This window comes from Prionailurus viverrinus, chromosome C2, assembly GCF_022837055.1.
Source record: "Prionailurus viverrinus isolate Anna chromosome C2, UM_Priviv_1.0, whole genome shotgun sequence".
NCBI lineage: Eukaryota > Metazoa > Chordata > Mammalia > Carnivora > Felidae > Prionailurus > Prionailurus viverrinus.
In genome coordinates, this window is record NC_062569.1 from 52228063 (window position 1) to 52247154 (window position 19092).

General features: G+C 35.9%; 1 protein-coding gene across 1 annotated transcript in view; it reads left to right on the forward strand.

The window, feature by feature from the left end:
* RSRC1 (arginine and serine rich coiled-coil 1) overlaps positions 1-19092 on the forward strand; it is a 427744-nt gene that overhangs the window by 8880 nt on the left and 399772 nt on the right. The window contains exons 2-3 of the mRNA XM_047875829.1: positions 5828-6023; positions 6798-6923. Coding sequence (XP_047731785.1) covers positions 5830-6023; positions 6798-6923 — 320 coding nt within the window. The 5' untranslated portion in view covers positions 5828-5829. The remainder of the gene's footprint in view (positions 1-5827; positions 6024-6797; positions 6924-19092) is intronic.

Consider the following 19092-nt stretch of genomic DNA (forward strand, 5'->3'; position numbering starts at 1 on the left):
TCAAGGTATCCATTATTCTTTAGTATGCAGCAGCAGGTAAGTGTATTTCCCATTTCATCATACCGAATATTAAAAAGATGTGTGCTCAAGGGTTGAAATTTAAATTTTTTGTAATGTTTATTTATTTTTGATAGAGAGAGAGACAGAGTGCAAGTAGGGGAGGGGCAGAGAGAGAGGGAAACAGAATCCAAAGCAGGCTCCAGGCTCTGAACTGTCAGCACAGAGCTTGATGAAGGGCTCGAACCCACGAACTGTGAGATCATGACCTGAGCTGAAGTCAGACACTCAAACGGCTGAGCCACGCAGGCACCCCTGAAATTTAATGAAATTAATGATTTTTACTGCTTTATCAAGGACATTCTTAAGTGAAACTGCCTTAAAATTTTTTTTTTAAACTGTGTGTTGCAGTGAAGAATATAATGACTACTACTAGTACAATTGGATGCCATTGCCTTGATTCTTGTTAAGGCTCCAGCAGTTTTGCCTACTATTGCTTTTATTTACATCATCAGTGCAAAAGTCAACACAGTGAAAAAGGGAAATCATGTTTCAATATTATAATGAAAATAGTTTTGATTTCTTGGATCCCCGAAAGGGTCTTAGGGACCTGCAAAGGTCTACTAACTCCATTTTGAGAATTGCTATTATAGTGGGCAAGGATTTTTGTCACTTGCTCATTGATATATCTCTTATACCTAGGCCTGTAATCATCCTGGGACTTTTCACCTGTGTCTAGTGTTAGGTTTTTTTTTTTTTTTTTTTCTTTTTTTTTTTCTTGAATCTGGGTCATCTTTGTTGGTTTACTCTCTACTTTTGGTGGAGCACATCGTTTAGTAGCTTCCTAAGAAAGGGTGAGTGCAAGGTATAGTTTTGAGACTGCATATTTGAAAGTGTCTTTATTCTGATCTGTTATTACATCAGTGATTGGGTCTTAATATAGACAGGTTGAAAATCATTTTCACTTAGATTTGTGAAGGCAAGTGCTTTTTGTTTTCTGTGTTGCTGTTGAGAAGCCCTTTGTGATTCCCCCCATTTATTTCTCTTTGGAAGTTTCTAGGATCTTCTATATATGGCTGGTGTCTGAATTTTTCTGAGATATATCTGGTGTATGTCTTTTATTACTTCATTGTCCTGGGGATTTAAAGCAATGTCTTTCAATTCTGGAAATTCTTTTGAATTATTCTTTGGATATTTTTATCTCTTTTCTCCCCCTCCTTTTTTTTTTTTTTATGGAATGCATATTCATTGGATATCCAACTTTCTGGGTTGATCCTCTTTTATTTCCTTTTTTTTTTAAATTTTTTTTAACGTTTATTCATTTTTGAGAGACAGAGAGAGAGCATGAGCAGAGAAGGGGCAGAGGGAGGGAGACACAGAATCCGAAGCAGGCTCCAGGCTCTGAGCTGTCCACACAGAGCCCGACGTGGGGCTTGAACCCATGAACTGCGAGATCATGACCTGAACCGAAGTTGGACACTCAACCGACTGGGCCACCCAGGCGCCCCTTTAATAATTTATTTTTAAGTAATTTCTACATCCAATGTGGGACTCAAACTTAAAACCCTGAGATCAAGTCACATGCCCTGCAGACTGAGCCAGCCAGGCACCCACCTCCTATTTTTTCTTTTTCTTTCTACTTTCTTCAAGTCTTTTGACCTTATCTTCTAACCCTATTGATTTGTTGTTGTTGTTGTTGTTTTTATTTTAGACACAGAGTGAGAGCATGTGTGCACATGAGCAGGGGAGAGGGGCAAAGGGGGAGAGAGAAAGAGAATCTTACGTAGGCTCCAGCCCTATGCTGGGATCCATCCCATGACCCTGGGATTATGACCTGAGCGGAAATCAAGAGTCTGACGCTCAACCAACTGAGCCACCCAGGAGCCCCTACACTATTGTATTTTTTATTACAAATTATCATTTGTTTGGGGTGCCTGGGTGGCTCAGTAGGTTGAGCGTCCGACTTCGGCTCAGGTCATGATCTCACAGCTCGTGAGTTCAAGCCCCGCATCGGGCTCTGTGCTGACAGCTCGGAGCCTGGAGCCTGCTTCTGCTTCTGTGTGTCCCTCCCTCTCTGCCCCTAACCCACTCGCATTCTGTCTCTGTCTCTCTCAAAAATAAATAAACATTAAAAAAAAAAAGTTCTCAACAAATTATCATTTGTTTGAATTTCAAGCTTTCCTGTTCTTTGGATGTTCCTCCTATTCTTGTTTGCGGGATCATCTCATGTTTCTGAGGATATTAACTGATTTTTTCTGCATGTTCCCTGTTTACTAAAAGTTGCTTTTTTTTTCTTTTTGTTTTGGTTCTGTCTCTTATGATGAAGGCTTTCATCATGTGATTGGTTATCTTTTGTTGTATAATCACTAAAAGGTTAACAACAAAAAAGTTTACGGAGAAAAGTTTATCATTTAAGATTTGGACTTGTTAACTGGTGGGTTTGGTTAAAGGGTGATTGGGTAAGGGCCTGGCCTTTTTTTCAGAGGACCTTCAAATATTTATTTACCTTTTTTTGGCTACCTATCAGTTTTTGTAAAGAATCTTCTGCCAGAATTCTTGGATCCAAGTACACAGAGTGCTGCAGTATTTACCATTAGATTATAAACCTTCATTTTCCTTTAACTTTGGCATCTTTAAGTTTAGCATCTTTCTGCCCTCTTTTACCCTGGACCTGGTGCTTCATTGTTTCATCATTTTCCTAAAATAAACCATCTTTCCTGCTGGGACTGGAGAGGAGTAGTTACTTATATGGTTTGGATGGGGGAGGACCTGGGAGATTACTTCTTTTACATTTTCAACTAATTCTCTGTATTTTAGTCTCATGACCCATTGTGCCTGCTCTGGTATCTGGTGTCTCAAATTCTTGACCCTTTCTGATTTTTGCTACGTGAATTGGCCTTTCTCTTGTTGGAATTTTCTGCAGTTGCTTGATATTCAACTTTCTTAGCTCTAAATTCTCCATCTGGTTTTCATTTGCTAAAAATTTATTGACATATCTTGTCTACTGTTCCTGTTGTTTTCTCTTCTAGCCTCTTTATCCTTGTGAATTTGTACTTCTTTATCCTTTCACGCTCATTTTAGTATTTTTTTAACCAGATAAGATTATCATAAAAACTCATCTTAATTTAAATGGTTATTTGTGGGCAAAGAAACGTCATTAACTGTCTAAAGATGAAAACAAGAAAAAAAAAACAGGAAATAGGAAGACTTAGGTGATTGTTATCATGCAATTATGTAACATTCTTTAGTGAAAATACACATACACACAGACGTGGTTACATGTTATATATAATGGGTATATATATGTGGATATTTAAGTGTGTATATATGTACATTTATACGGTCTATATATGTATACTTTCATAATTATAGTATTTGGAAGCTGGAAAGGGTCATGATCGTTAGCCAGTGCAATTTCATTTTTCAGTGAGGAAACTGGCTTTGATTTACAAGTGATTTACTGAAAGTTTCAAAACCAAGTCTTCCCAATATTTTAACTGTAAAATACTAGAACTATGAACAACTTGGAGGTTCAGAACTATATTTAAAGTCTAATTCTGGCCCTAGGTAAATAGCTTGATGTTTTGAATAAGTCCTGACAGCGATTTTCAAGTGGTATTGTGATTTTCAACTTTCAGGTGGTATTGTGTTAGAGTCAGGGAGGGGATGGCTTTCCTGACCATTCTGAAAACAAAGCTGTAATTTAACACAGTGCTTTGTTCATAGTAATGTTATTAACTTATTTTGAATAAATATTAAAGGGAATTATGAGATTTATTTATCTGCTCCATTAACTGTTTATCTTAACCATCACATAGGATGGATCTTGTTTTTATGTGACACTGAAAGATAGCTAATAACTATTTTAGTAAAATAAATGCGATTGTGTGTGAGACTAAAGGCTGACTTTAAGACAGGAAGCTTCTTATCAACTAAGTTAATTCTTTAATTTTTTTTAACATTTATTAATTTTTGAGAGACAGAGACAGAGTGTGAGTCGGGGAGAGGCAGAGAGAAAGGGAGACACAGAATCTGAAGCAGGCTTCAGGCACTGAGCTGACAGCACAGAGCCCGACGTGGGGCTCGAACTCACAAACTGTGAGATCATGACCTGAGCCAAAGTCGGAACCTTAACTGACTGAGCCACCCAGGTGCCCCTCAACTAAGTTAATTGTTTTTTTATTTTTTAATTTTTAAAAAATATTTATTTTTGGGAGACAGAGAGACAGAGTGCAAGCAAGGGAGGGGCAGAGAGAGAGGGAGACACAGAATCTGAAGCAGGCTCCAGGCTCTGAGCTGTGAGCACAGAGCCCGATGTGGAGCTTGAACCCGCAAAGTGCGGGATCGTGATCTGGGCCAGAAGTCGAATGCCCAACCGACTGAGCCACCCAGGCGCCCCTCAACTAAGTTAATTCTTTTTTTATTTTATTTAAAAAAAAAAAAATTTTTTTCCCCAACGTTTATTTATTTTTGAGACAGAGAGAGACAGAGCATGAACAGGGGAGGGGCAGAGACAGAGAGAGACACAGAATCTGAAACAGGCTGCAGGCTCTGAGCGGTCAGCACAGAGCCCAACACGGGGCTCGAACTCATGGGCCGTGAGATCATGACCTGAGCCAAAGTCCCGAAGTCGGACGCTTAACCAACCAAGCCACCCAGGCGCCCCTAAGTTAATTCTTAAGAATAAAAAAGTTGTATTTCTGTATTTTTTTTTTCTTTTGCTTACTAAATATACAAACATTACTATAGCCATATAGAAAATAGTGTAAAATAAAAACAATTACCCAGTTTCATCGCTTCAATATTATAAATTATTTTCATTTTTGCTCTTACTCATATGTACATATTTTGTTAAAGTATAGTCTCTGGAGATATGGTTTTAATAATGCTATAATGAATATCTTCATGAATATATCTTCCTTTTAAGAAAAACTTTGCAGATATATTCTTAGAAGTAGGATTGCTTTGTCAAAAAAATCAACATTTTAGTGACTCTTTTTTTTTTTTACTGCTTAATTGCATTCTAGAAAGATTTATACCATCACTTTATATAGGAATTAGCAGTATGCAGAGTTGACTGACTTAACAATAACCTCATCAACGTTAGTACTTTGCATTGTTTCAGTTTGTACTTTGTTGATAACTAATGAGGTTTTATCTATTTAAAAATTTAGTATTTTTAGTTAGAAAAATGTAACTATAAAAGGTAGTAAAATATTTTTTATCTTTAGGGAATGTGCAAGGATTAATGGTTTATCCCTAACTCAGCGTATAATTGATGCTAAGTGCAACTTAAAATATAAGAAAATTTATAATAATTTATATTCGTATCCCGTTCTCAGAATTGACTCTTTAGAGAGAGTTTTGAAAAAATTATGGACAAATTTAAATTGTTCATAAATTGTAAAAACAATTGATAATTCTTGAAGACTATACTAGAGCTACTTCTCATGTCTTGTCAAAGTGCCAGGTACATTTAAAATTTTACTTTAAGACTTTTTTTTTTTTTTAATTTTTTTTTTTCAACGTTTATTTATTTTTGGGACAGAGAGAGACAGAGCATGAACGGGGGAGGGGCAGAGAGAGAGGGAGACACAGAATCGGAAACAGGCTCTAGGCTCTGAGCCATCAGCCCAGAGCCTGACGAGGGGCTCGAACTCCCGGACCGCGAGATCGTGACCTGGCTGAAGTCGGACGCTTAACCGACTGCGCCACCCAGGCGCCCCATGACTTTTTAAATTTTTACAAAGTTCTACAAATATTATTATGTTAAATTTCATCCATTGTGCCATTATGCTAGAAAAAATTTTCTTTGAATTTACACTTACAGAAATGGGACGCCGGTCATCAGATACTGAAGAAGAAAGCAGAAGCAAGAGAAAAAAGAAACACCGTAGACGGTCATCTTCAAGTAGTTCTTCAGATAGTAGAACATATAGCCGAAAGAAAGGTGGAAGGAAATCAAGGTCAAAGTCAAGATCTTGGTCCAGAGATCTTCAGCCTCGCTCTCATTCATATGATAGAAGGTAATTTTTATAATTTTTACTTATTTAGTAATGAGAGTAGCATTCTTTAGTATTCATATGTTTTTTTAGGTCAAAAAAACTTTCAATTTTTTTGGGTAAAACATTTTTTCTTTTAGAAGTTATGTATTTATGAGGGTTAAGTGCCAACCCAAAAGTTTTTAAAAAATTTTTTTAGTTTTTATTTTTGAGTATGCTACATTAGTTTCAGGTGTACAATTTTGTGACTTGATAGGTTTATGCATTATTCTGTGTTCACCACAAGTATAGCTACCCTCTGTTCCATTACATTGGTATTGTAATATCATTGACTATATTCCTTATGCTCTGCTTTTTATTCCTGTGCCTTACTCGTTTCATGACTGGAAGCCTGTATCTCCCTTTCCCTTTCACCCATTTGGCCCAACCCCTCATTCTCCCAAAGGTTTTCCTTTTTGCTAGGCCCAATCCATGGGTCTAGTGTCTGTCCTTTGTCTGTTCTTTGTAGACATGTAGATATAAACTGGTGTAGTTCTCATGAAATATCGTCTGATAATATTTGGAAGGATTGTATACTGCTGAGGACCCCTAACGTGTTAATTAGTACCTGGATCCAATCATTAAACTATGCATCAGTCATCTGACTGTTAAAGAGGAATAACATTTTATCTCTATTTGCTTCTAGGAGAGAGTGAGAAGTAGTAAAAATGAGATGATTCTTTAGAATCTAGAAGATTTCTGTCTAATGCCTGTAAAAATTTTTTTATAGCAATGACACTTGATTATATTTTATTTCAGACGCAGGCATCGATCAAGCAGTAGCTCTTCATATGGCTCTCGAAGAAAACGAAGTCGAAGTCGTTCAAGGGGTCGAGGGAAATCCTATAGAGTTCAGAGATCTAGGTCAAAAAGCAGAACAAGAAGGTATGCTGTAGTAGATATTTATCGCTGTTACAAAGCTATTTGTAACAGACTGTTTACAAATTTAGTGATCTAAAGCAACAATCATTTATGTTCTCATGATTTTATGATTTTGACTGAGCTCAGCTGACAGTTATGCTAATTTCACCTGGGGTCACTCATCCTCACTGGCTTCTCATTCTCTAGTAGGCAGGACAGGGCTTTTTCACATGATGGAGGACATTTTTGAAGAATGTAAGAGAAGAAGCTAGAATTTTTCAAGATCTTGCCTCCGTGTGTTATAGAATGAGTTTTTGTCTCCCGGAAATTCGTATATTGATGCCCTAACCCTCAACATAGCTATATTTGAAGAAAGGGTCTTTATGGAGGTAATTAAGGTTAAATGAGGTCATAGGGTAGAGCTTAATCCTGTAGGGATACATATATCTTCACATGGCCTTAAAAGAAGAGGAAGAGAGAGATCTTTTTCTCCTCTCTGAGTATGCACTCAGAGGAAAGGCCACGTGAAGACACAGTGAAAGGGTGGATATTTATAAGCCAGGAAGACAGCCTTTACCAGTAACCAAATTAGCTGGCATCTTCATTTTAGAATTATAATAGCCTCCAGAACTGTGAGAAATAAATTTCTGTTGTTTAAGCTGTCCAGTCTGCTGGACATTAGTTTGTTATAGCAGTTGGAACAGACTAATACACAGCTAGACTAATACATTAATACACAGTCTAATATTCCACCTGTGTTTTCTGGTTGTGCTCAAGGGCCAATAATACAGAGAATAGCCTGTCTGGAGACAGTTGTACATTTGGGCAATGGTAGAAAATTTGGTTAAGTAGGATGGGGACTATGGTATTGACAGACTTGATAAAAATAGGCATTCAGAAATTATTGAAGGTTTTTGAGCAGAAGAATGTTAGGATAAAAACAGCATTTTAGGCAGATCATTTTCTTTTCTCTGCTTAGTTCTTCATACTACTATTAGGCTCTAGTTTTAGGGATATATTAACAGCCTGGTTTTGTTATCTAGGCATGAAATTTTGTAAGTTGTATGAATCTGAAGTTGGTTAATAGCAGTAAAGTTCAAATATTTAGCTTTCTGGCCTTGTGTTATTTGCCCTCAGCCTCTTCTCTGTTATACTCTATGGATAAGCCACCTTGTGTTACATACCTTTTTTTTCATACATGTCCCTGAGTTGCTAGCTTTGTTTCTTTGAGTATGCTCTTCGGCTTTCTTGCATATCTTTATTTTGAGAAATCTTTCTATCCTTTAATGCTTGGTTCTATTTAACCTTTAATTATTTCTCAGTCCTTTTTTGATTTTTTTACCTTTTCACTCCCAAGTTAAATTTAATCCCTCCTTTCTTGACCCACCATCACCTGTGGTTCCTGATTTGTAACAATTCTATTTTGAATATTATGTTTTTGTTATTCTCACATATTGTAAACTCTTGCAGTGGCACCCTCTTATTACCTAGCAAAATGCCTTGCTTGGTAAACATGTCTTGATTTGAATGAATGATTAAATGGGGAAATGAAGTTAGGTAGAGAGCTGGGTTTTGTAGCAAGAAAAAGTTTTATTGTTTTATTGATTTGGAGAAGGAAAGCCGTTTTTTTGGATGTATTAATTTGTCTAAAAAGAGTCTGATTACCAGAAAACAGCTTCAATTGAAATTTCCCATCATTGGAAACAAAAATAATAATTCATGTTTTTTATGGTCTTTTTTAGTTTATATTTTCACATATACTTCCATATATTTTTACGTGCATCAGTCATTTAGAGTTTGATTTTAAGCATTAGGGTTGTAACATAAGAAACTTTTGTAACCTTTGGAAGGATTCAGGGAATTAGGAGAACTGTCACTGATTATTTTAGCTTGAAGCATGGCAGCTGGTTGTTTGCTCAGAAGTCACTGGAAATTTTAAGTACTCTCTCAGTTGGCAGCACCAAAGTGGGTGGCTCTCAAGAAACCATTCACCTGGAAGGTGTTTTTCTGCCCAATTATCTACCTACACCTATCTCCAAAGGGGGGTCTGGAAATGTTAATTTCCTTTGCAATGCAAGGAAGACTTTAAAAACAATAGCAGTGATGTCTAGTCAACCACAAACTATCTAGCACATATGCATTTAGTAATTTGAGTTTTGTAACTCAATCAGGGTATCATGCATCGTAATACCTTTATTTTGTATATCAGAAAACAAGTTCAGAGGTTTATTCAGAACAACTTTTCAGCCTCTTGGATTGACACTTTGGCATTTAACTGTAATAACTAAATAATCTAGAGTCACTGAAAAGTCTTAAATTTTGATAAAGTACATTATCTATGTCCTATGCACATACTATTTTAAGAATATATTTTAAGAATTTTTCAAAATATTTGAACTAAATGAGTTTAATCTTGGTTTAACAAGAAAATTGAACAACTCATTCCTTGAACAGCATGGGTAATCAAGGCTATATTTTATTTATTTATTTTTAAATATTTTTTTTTCAACGTTTATTTATTTTTGGGACAGAGAGAGACAGAGCATGAACGGGGGAGGGGCAGAGAGAGAGGGAGACACAGAATTGGAAACAGGCTCCAGGCTCCGAGCCATCAGCCCAGAGCCTGACGCGGGGCTCAAACTCACGGACCGCGAGATCGTGACCTGGCTGAAGTCTGACGCTTAACTGACTGCGCCACCCAGGCGCCTCAAGGCTATATTTTAAACAGAAAAGATGAAAGTAGTCAGTTTTTCAAAGAAAAAAATACGATTTTAAAGCAAAGGTGTGTTGTTAATGATCTCTGTGCTGTTTAATAGAAGTGAGTGATTTCAGTCATGGTAAGTCAGATACTTCCAGAAAACTTGTTACACATGTAAAAAGTAATTGAAAGATGAAGCATGTTTTGAGGGATGGCAGGGGGAAGTCAAATATGTGAAGTTTGTTGTGGTTTCCATGGATGAGTTACAGAGTAATTAGGTGATTATGCTTTTTAATATAATTGTTTTTAATGTTTATTTTTGAGAGAGAAAGTATGTGAGAGTGGGGGTGTGGGCAGAGGATTTGAAGCAAGTTCTGCACTGACAGCAGCAAGCCCTATGTGGGGCTCAAACTCACAAACTGAGATCATGACCTGAGCCGAAGTCAGACGCTTAACTGACTGAGCTACCCAGGCACCCCAGCTTTTTGATATAATTTTTATGTTCTCAAGATATTCAAGTTGTGACATATTTCACTTCCTTTTGTGACAGTGAGGGATCTGCTCCTGTTATTCACTGTATGTTTATTTATTTCCTCATTCCAGAATACGCAGAAAGTACTTTTAGAATTGCTGATACATACCACTGTAAAAAAACAAACTTACAAACTAGGGTTAATATTTTTTATGCTACTTTTTATCTTTACTGTGGGGGTATATAGTTCTCTTCCCCACTTCATTATGGTTAGTTTCTTCAAAGAGGTAGATTTGTTTGTTTTTGTTTATATTTCAAGTTTTTTTATCCCGCTAAATTTTAAAATTTTGTCTCTCCCTTTCTTTTAGTATGTGAAATATTAATATGGTTCTAACAGAGAGTACTATACTAAAAAGGCATATGCAGAGAAATACCACTCCCCTTTCTCCCTTGTATCTTGTTTCTAACCACTCCATAGGTAACTAATTCTATTTGTATTTTAGGTTTTACTTTTTTTTTTTTTTTTAAAGAGAGAGACTAAGAGAGTGTGTGTGCATGTGTGTAAGTCGCATGCCTGAGACAGGGAAGGGGCAGAGGGAGAGGAAGAGAGAATCTTAAGCAGGTTCCATGGTCGGTGTGGAGCCCAATGCCGGGCCCAATTCCACGACCCTTGAATCATGACCTGAACTGAAACCAAGAGTTGGGTGCTTAACTGACTGAGCTATCCAGGCACTACTCCTCTGTTTGTTTTTAAACTAAGTGGTAGTATATCCATGGTATACTAGAGATATTCTTTTGTACTTTGGTCTTTTTGTTTCCTAGTATATCTTGGAAAGCACTCCATGTCACTTAATAGTAATCTTACTCATTTTTTCATGGCTGCTTAGTTGCTCATTGTGTGGCTCTATCATAATTTGTTTAGCCTATCTTCTACATATGGACATTAAGGATACTTCCTATATTTTGCAGTTACTAAAAAGCTGCCATAGACAACCTCGTACATGAAAATTTTTATATTGTTGGAGGTATATTTTTAGGGGAAACTCCTACAAATAGGATTGCCAGATGAAAAGATAAATAAGTTTGTAGTTTTGATAGAAATTGCTAAAATCCTGGGGTGCCTGGCTGGCTCAGTCAGTGAAGTGTCTGATTTTGGCTCAGGTCATAATCTTGTGGTTTGTGGGTAGTTCATGGGTTTAAGCCACGCGTTGGGCTCTGGGCTGACAGTGAGAAGGCTGCTTGGGTTTCTCTGTCTCTCTCTGTCCTTCCCCCCCGCGCTGAGCTCGCTCTCTCTCTCTCTCTCTCTCTCTCATAAAATAAATAAATAAAACTGTCAGTAGTATGTAAGAGTCCTGTTTCCCAACAGCCTCATCAATAGAATATGTTGGCATATTTAAATATTTGCCAGTGTGATAAATGAAAAATGGTATTGTAATGTAGTTTTGGTTTTCATTTCTTTTTATCATAAGTGTTGAACATCTTTTTTTATGTTTGAGGGCCATTTTTCTGTCTTTTTTGTGTGCAAATTTTCTTTTCATGTCTTTTTGGTTTTTGATATTTTTTTCCTTTAATTTTAAAGAGTTACTAGATAATCAACCCTTTAGCTGTAATACGTATGGCAAATCTTTTCTCTTAGTCTTTCAGTTGTCTTTTGATTTTGTTCATGCTACTTCTTGGCCATGCAGAAGCGTTTTTATGTGGTCAGATGTATCACTCTTCTCTCAATGCATCTTTCCTTACATTCAGAATATAGAGAAATTCATTCCTTATACCCAGATAGGAGTTCACTGATTTGTCTTGTTTATTTCATTTTTTACATTTATGTCTTTTATATATTTGGATTTGTTCTTGTCAATGATATGAGGTATGGATCTATTGTTTTTATTTATTTATTTATTTTAATTTTAATTTGTTTTATTATTATTTTTTTAATTTACATCCAAATTAGTTTGCATATAGTGCAACAATGATTTCAGGAGTAGATTCCTTAGTGCCCCTTACCCATTTAGCCCATCCTCCCTCCCACAACCCCTCCCATAACCCTCAGTTTGTTCTCCATATTTATGAGTCTCTTATGTTTTGTCCCCTTCCCTGTTCTTATATTATTTTTGTTTCTCTTCCCTTATGTTCACCTGTTTTGTCTCTTAAACTCCTCATATGAATGAAATCATATGATTTTTGTCTTTCTCTGACTAATTTCACTTAGCATAATACCCTCCAGTTCCATCCATGTAGTTGCAAATGACAACATTTCATTTTTTTGATTGCCGAGTAGTACTCCATTGTATACATACACCACATCTTCTTTATCCACTCATCCATTGATAGACATTTGGGCTCTTTCCATATACTTTGGCTATTGTTGATAGAGCTGCTATAAACATGGCAGTGCATGTGTCCCTTTGAAACAGCACACCTGTATCCCTTGGATAAATGCCTAGTAGTGCCATTGCTGGGTCGTAGGGTAGTTCTATTTTTAGTTTTTTGAGGAACCTCCATACTGTTTTCCAGCGTGGCTGCACCAGCTTGCATCCCCAGGATCTATTGTTTTCTTTTTTCAGTTGGCTGTTGTCACATCACCATTTATTAAAAAGTCCATCTTTGCCCCAGTGATTTGTGATACCCCTTTTATTGATGTAGTAAATTTCATTACTACTTAGGTCTTTTTTTTTTCTTTGACTTTATGCATATTCCAGCAGTCTGCTTGTTCATTTATGCACTGGTACCACACTGCTAAGTATAGAAACTGTATAGTATACTTTAATGTTGGATAGGGCTAAGTCCTCCTTTGACTTTTAACTTTTCATTTTCAGTGTTCTGCTGGCTATTACTTCCATGTGAACTGCCTATTTTTTTCACACAAACTTTGAAATTAACTCATTTAGGTCCATTAAAAAAGCTTTTGGTGTCTTTATTGAGATTTTATTAAACTTATGAATTATGGAGACCTGACATCTTTATCATGTTGAGTTGTTCTAAGAGGAAAGGGATGGTTTTTCATTTGTTGTAGGCAGGTTTTTTATAATTCAGGAGTGTTTTAAAGTTTTTGTCAGATAAATCTTGCCCATTTCTTCTTCTTCTTTTTTTTTATTACCTCAGCATTTGTTGTGCCTTTTCCTTTACAAAGCAGTGTGTGTGTGTGTTTTTACACACCATGTTACATTAGTGTTAAGTGTACAACATAGTGATTTGACAAGTTATGTGTTCTGCTAGGTTCACCACAAATGTTATCTTTCATTTGTCACTATACAGTGCTATTACAGTACTGTTCACTGTGTTCCCAATGCTATACCTCTCATCCCTGTGAAATATTCATTCCACCTGTATCTCCCACTTCTCCTCATATGGTATTTGTCTTTGACTTATTTCACTTAGCATAATACTATCTACGTCTTGCAAATGGCAAGATCTCATTCTTTTTTTATGGCTGTATAAATCTACATATGCATAGTATTTTTATTTTTAATTTTTTGAGGCAATAGCATACAGTTTTCCACAGTGACTGCACCAGTTTGCATTCCCAGCCACAGTGCATGAGGGTTTCCTTTTCTCTGCATCCTTGCCAACACTTATTTCTCGTCTTTTTGATTCTGGCCATTCTGACCAGGTGTGAAGTGATATCTTAATGTGGTTTTGATTTGCATTTCTCTAATGATTAGTGATTTTGAGCATCTTTTCATGTGTCTGTTGGCCATCTGTATATCTTCTTTTTTAGAAAACTATCTATTTGAGTCTTCTGCCCATTTTTTAATTGGATTATTTGTGGGTTTTTTTTTTGGTGTTGAGTTATAAAAGTTCTTTGTAGATTTTGAATATTACCTCTTACCAAATATATTATTTGCAAATATCTTCTCTCATTCAGTAGGTTTCTGTTTGTTGATGGTTTCCTTCACAGTGCAAAAGCTTTGTATTTTGGTGTAGTCCCAAAAGTTTATTTTTGCTTTTGTTTCCCTTGCCTGAAGAGACATATCTAGAAAAATATTGCTAAGGCTGATGTCAGATTATTGCCTGTGTTTTCTTGTAGGAGTTTTATGGTTTCAGGTCTCACATTTAGGTTTTTAATACATTTTGAGTTTATTTTTTATTTTTGTACATAGTGTAAGAAAGTGGTCCAGTTTCATTCCTTTGCCTGTAGCTATCCAGTTTTCCCAGCACCAATTGTTGAAAAGACTTTTTTCTCATTGTATATTCTTGCCTCCCTTTTCCTAGCTTAAACCATATAAACATGGGTTTATTTCTGGGCTCTCTATTCTGTTCCACTGGTCTTTGTGTCTGATTTTGTGCTAGTACTGTTTTGATTACTATAGTTTTGTAGTGTATTTTGAAATCAGGAATTATGATACCTCCAGCTTTTTTTTTTTCTCAAGATTGCTTTGACTTTTTGGGGTCTTTTGTAGTTCCTTGAAAATTTTAGGATTGTTTGTTCTAGTTCTATGAAAAATGTTTTTTAAATAAATTTTTATTTATTTTTGAAAGAGAGAGAGACAGAGAACAAGTTGGGGAGGGGCAGAGAGAAAGGGAGACAGAGGATTCAAAGCGGGCTCCACACAGACAGCAGAGAGCCCAATGTAGGGCTCAAACCCATGAACCGCGAGATCATGACCTGAGCTGAAGGCAGCTGCTTAACCTACTGAGTCACTGAGGTGCCCCTGTTGTTGGTATTTTGATAGGGATTGCATTAAATCAGTTGATTGCTTTGGGTAGTATGGACATTTTAACAATATTTGTTCTTCCAATTCATGAGTATGAAATGTCTTTCCATTCATTTGTGTCATCTTCAGTGTCTTTCATCAGTGTTTTATAGTTTTCAGAGTACAGGTCTTTCTCTTTAGTTAAGTTTATTCCTATTAATTTTATACTTTTTGGTGCAACTGCAGATGGGATTGTTTTCTTAATTTCTTTCTGCTACTTCATGATTAGTGTATAGAAATGCAACAGATTTCTATATATTAAATTTGCATCCTGAGGCTCTTACTAAATTCACATTAGTTCTGGTAGTTTTGGGGTGGAGTCTTTAGGGTTTTTTATATCTAATATCATCCTCTGCAAATAGTGTGACAGTTTTACTTCTTCCTTACCAATTTGGATGCCTTTTATTTCTTTTTTTGATTGCCATGGCTGGGACTTCCACTACTATATTGAATAAAAGTGTTAAGAGTGGACATCCTTGTCTTGTTCCTAATATTAGGGGACAGCTCTCAGTTTTTCACCACTCAGTATGATGTTAGCTGTGGTTTTTTCATATATGGCCTTTCTTATGTTGAGGTGCATTCTCTCTAAACCTGTTTTGTTGAGGGTTTTTATCACGAATGGATGTTGTACTTTGTCAGATGCTTTTTCTGCAACTATTGTGATGATCATATGGTTTTTATTCTTTTCTCTTGATAATGTGTGTATCACATTGATTGATTTGTGAATATTGAACTACCCTTGCATCCCGGGAATAAATCTCACTTGATAATGGTGCATGATTTTTGCATGTATTGTTGGATTTGGTTTGCTAGTATTTTGTTGAGGATTTTTTCATCTGTGTTCATGACAGATACTTGCCTGTAGTTCCCTTTTTTTTTTTTTTTTTTTTTTTTTTTTGGTGTCTTTATCTGGTTTTGGTTATCAGGGTAATGTTGGACTCATAGAAGGAATTTGGAGGTTTTCCTTCCTCTTCTTTTTCTGGAGTGGTTTGAGAAGAGTAAGTATTAACTGTTCCTTAAATGTTTGGTAGAATTCACCTCTGAAGCCATCTTGTCCTGGACTTTTATTTGTTGGGAATGTTTTTTTTTTTTTTTTAATTTCGTTGCCAGTTTTCAGTCTGTTGAAATTTTTTATTTTTTCCTGATTCAGTGTTGGAAAGTTATGTTTCTAGGAATTTATCCATTTCTTCTAGGTTGTCCATTTTGTTGGTGTATGCTTTTTCCATAGTATTCCCTTATAACCCTTTTATTTCTGAGGTCTTGGTTCTTGTTTCTACTTCTTCATTTCTGATATATATTTGATTTCCCTCTTTTTTGTTGTTGATTGAGTCTAGCTAAAGGTTTATCAATTTTATCTTTTATCACTTTGTTTTGTTGAGCTCTTAATTATTTTAGTCTCTAATTTATTTCTGCTTTAATCTTTATTCTGTCCTTCTACTGACCTTGGTCTTTACTTTTTTGTTTGTTAGCTCCTTTAGGTGTAAGGTTGGGTGGTTTATTTCAGATTTTTCTTGCTTCTTGATGTAGGCGTATTGCTATAATCTTCTCTCTTAGAACAGCTTTTGCTGTATCCCAAAGATTTTCAACTGTTGCGTTTTTATTTTAATTTGTCTCTATGTATTTTTTATTTCCTCTTTGATTTCTTGGTTGACCCATTCATCGTTTAATAGCATGTTTTTTAACTTCCATCTATTTGTGTTCTTTCCAGATTTTCACTTGTGATTGATTTCTAGTTTCATGATGTTGTGGTTTGTAAAGAGGCATGATATGATTACAGTCTTTTTTACTTTATTCAGACTTGTTTTGTGACCTAAAATGTGATCTGTTCTGTAGAATGTTCCATTGTGTACTTGAAAAGAATGTGTTTTCTACTGTTTTTGGATGGAGTGTTCTGAATATACGTTAGGTCCATCTGGTCTGATGTGTCATTCATAGCCACTGTTTTCTTGTTGATTGTCTGTCTGGAAGATCTATCCATTGATGTAAGTAGGTGTTAAACTCCCCCACAGTTATTACATTACTGTCAGTTTCTTCCCTTATATGTTAATAGTTGCTTTGTATATTTAGGTGCTTTCATGTTGGGTACAGAAATATTTACAATTGTTATGTCCTCTTGGATTGTTCCCTTTATCATTGTGCAGTGTCCTACTTTGTCTTTTGCAATGTTATTTGTTTTATTTTATTTTTTTTCAATATATGAAATTTATTGTCAAATTGGTTTCCATACACGTTATTTGTTTTAAAGTCTAATTTGTCTGAAATTAGTACTGTTACTCCAGCTTTGTTTTTGCTTCCATTTGTATGGTAAATGTTTTTCTATCCCTTTATCTTCAATCTGCATGTATCTTTAGTTCTGAAGTGAGTCTCTTGTAGGCAGCATGTTGATTGGTCTTACTGTTTTATTCATTCTGTCACCCTATGTCTTTTAATTGGAGCATTTATTCCATTTACATTTAAAGTAATTATTGATAGGTATGTACTTATTGCTATTTTGTTACTTGTTTTATGGTTGTTTTTGTAGTTCCTCTCTGTTCCTTTCTCCTTCTCTTGCTCTTTTATTTTTTGTAGTTTGATGACTTTCTTTAGGTTATGCCTGGACTCCTTTCTCTGTATTTTTTGTGTATCATAGGTGTTTGATTTGTGATCATCATGAGGTTCATATATGCGTATATCAGTCTTTATTGATGGTCACAAGTTTTAACCCATTCTGAAAGCGTTTTTATTCCCCATGTTTTATGTATATGATCTCATCCTGTGCATCTTTTTATCTTGTCAATTCCTTGACTAATTTTTACAGATGTAATTGATTTTATTGTTTTTGTGCTTTAACCTCCATACTGATTTTATAAGTGATTAATCTACTACTGTTATCGTATGTTTGTATTTACCTGTAAAATTTTTTCTTTTCTTCATTTTCTTAATTCTGAAGATGGCTCTTTCTTTACACTCAAGAATTTCCTTTACAGGGCACCTGGGTGGCTCAGTTGGTTAAGTGTCTGACTTCAGCTCAGGTCATGATTTTGCGGTTTGGTTTGTGAGTTCAGGCTCTGCGTCAGGCTCTGTGCTAACAGCTCAGAGCCTGGAGCTTGCTTCAGATTCTGTGTCCCCTTCTGTCTGCCGCTCCCCTGCTTGCGCTCTGTCTCTCTCTCAAGAATAAATAAACATTAAAAACAAAAAAAGAATTCCCTTTAATGTTTCTTGTAAGGCTGGTTTAGTGGTAATGAACTTTGACTTTTGTTTGTTGGGAAATTCATTATCTCTGCTTTTATTCTGATGATAATCTTGCCAGGTAGAGTATTCGTGGTTTCAGGTTTTTTTCTTTCAGCCCTTTAAATATATCATGTTCCTTTCTGGCCTGCAATGTTCCTGCTGAAAAATCAATTGATAGCCTTAGGGGGGGGGTTTCCTTGTACGTAACTGTTTTCTTTCCTCTTGCTGCTTTTACAGTTCTCCATTTATCACCACTTTGTGCCATTTTAAACTTTTTATTTTATTTATTTATATATTTACTTTACATTTATTTATTTTTGAGAGACAGAGAGAGACAGAGCACAAGTGGGGAGGGGCAGAGAGAGGAGGAGACAGAATCCAAAGCAGGCTCCAGGCTCTGGGGGTCAGCCCAGAGTCCAATGCAGGGCTTGAACTCACAAACCATGAGATCATCACCTGAGCTGAAGTCGGACGCTTAACCGACTGATCCACCCAGACGCCCCACCACTTTGTGCTATTTTAATTATTATGTGTCTTGGCGCAGACCTCCTTGTGTTAATTTTGTTGGGAGCTCTCTGTGTTTCCTTGTTCTTAATGTCCATTCCCTTTCCCAGATTATGGCAATTGTCAGCTATTATTTATTTTTTCAAGTAAATTTCTTGTCCCTTTTTTTCTCTCTTCTCATTTTGAGTTAATTTTTACATATGGTGTAAGATAGTGTCCATCTTCATTATTTTGTATGTGGATATGGTTTTCCCAACATTTATTGAATAGACTATCATTTTCCCATTGTGTAGTCTTGTTAACATTGTGAAAATCATTTGGCTGTATACACAGGGGTTTATTTCTGCTCTCCATTCTTTTCCATTATTTTATGTGTTAGTCTGTATGCCAATACCATATTGCTTTGATTACTGTAGCTTTGTAATATATTTTTGAAATCACAAATATATTTGTGAGGCCTTCAGCTTTGTTCTTTTGCTAGATTGTTTTGGTGTTTGGGGTCCTTTGATGGTCAAAATCAATTTTAGAATTTTCCTGTTTCTGTGAAAAAGGACTTTGGGATTTTGTTGCATCTTTTGATAGCTTGTTAGTAATGACATTTTAATAATATTATGTCGC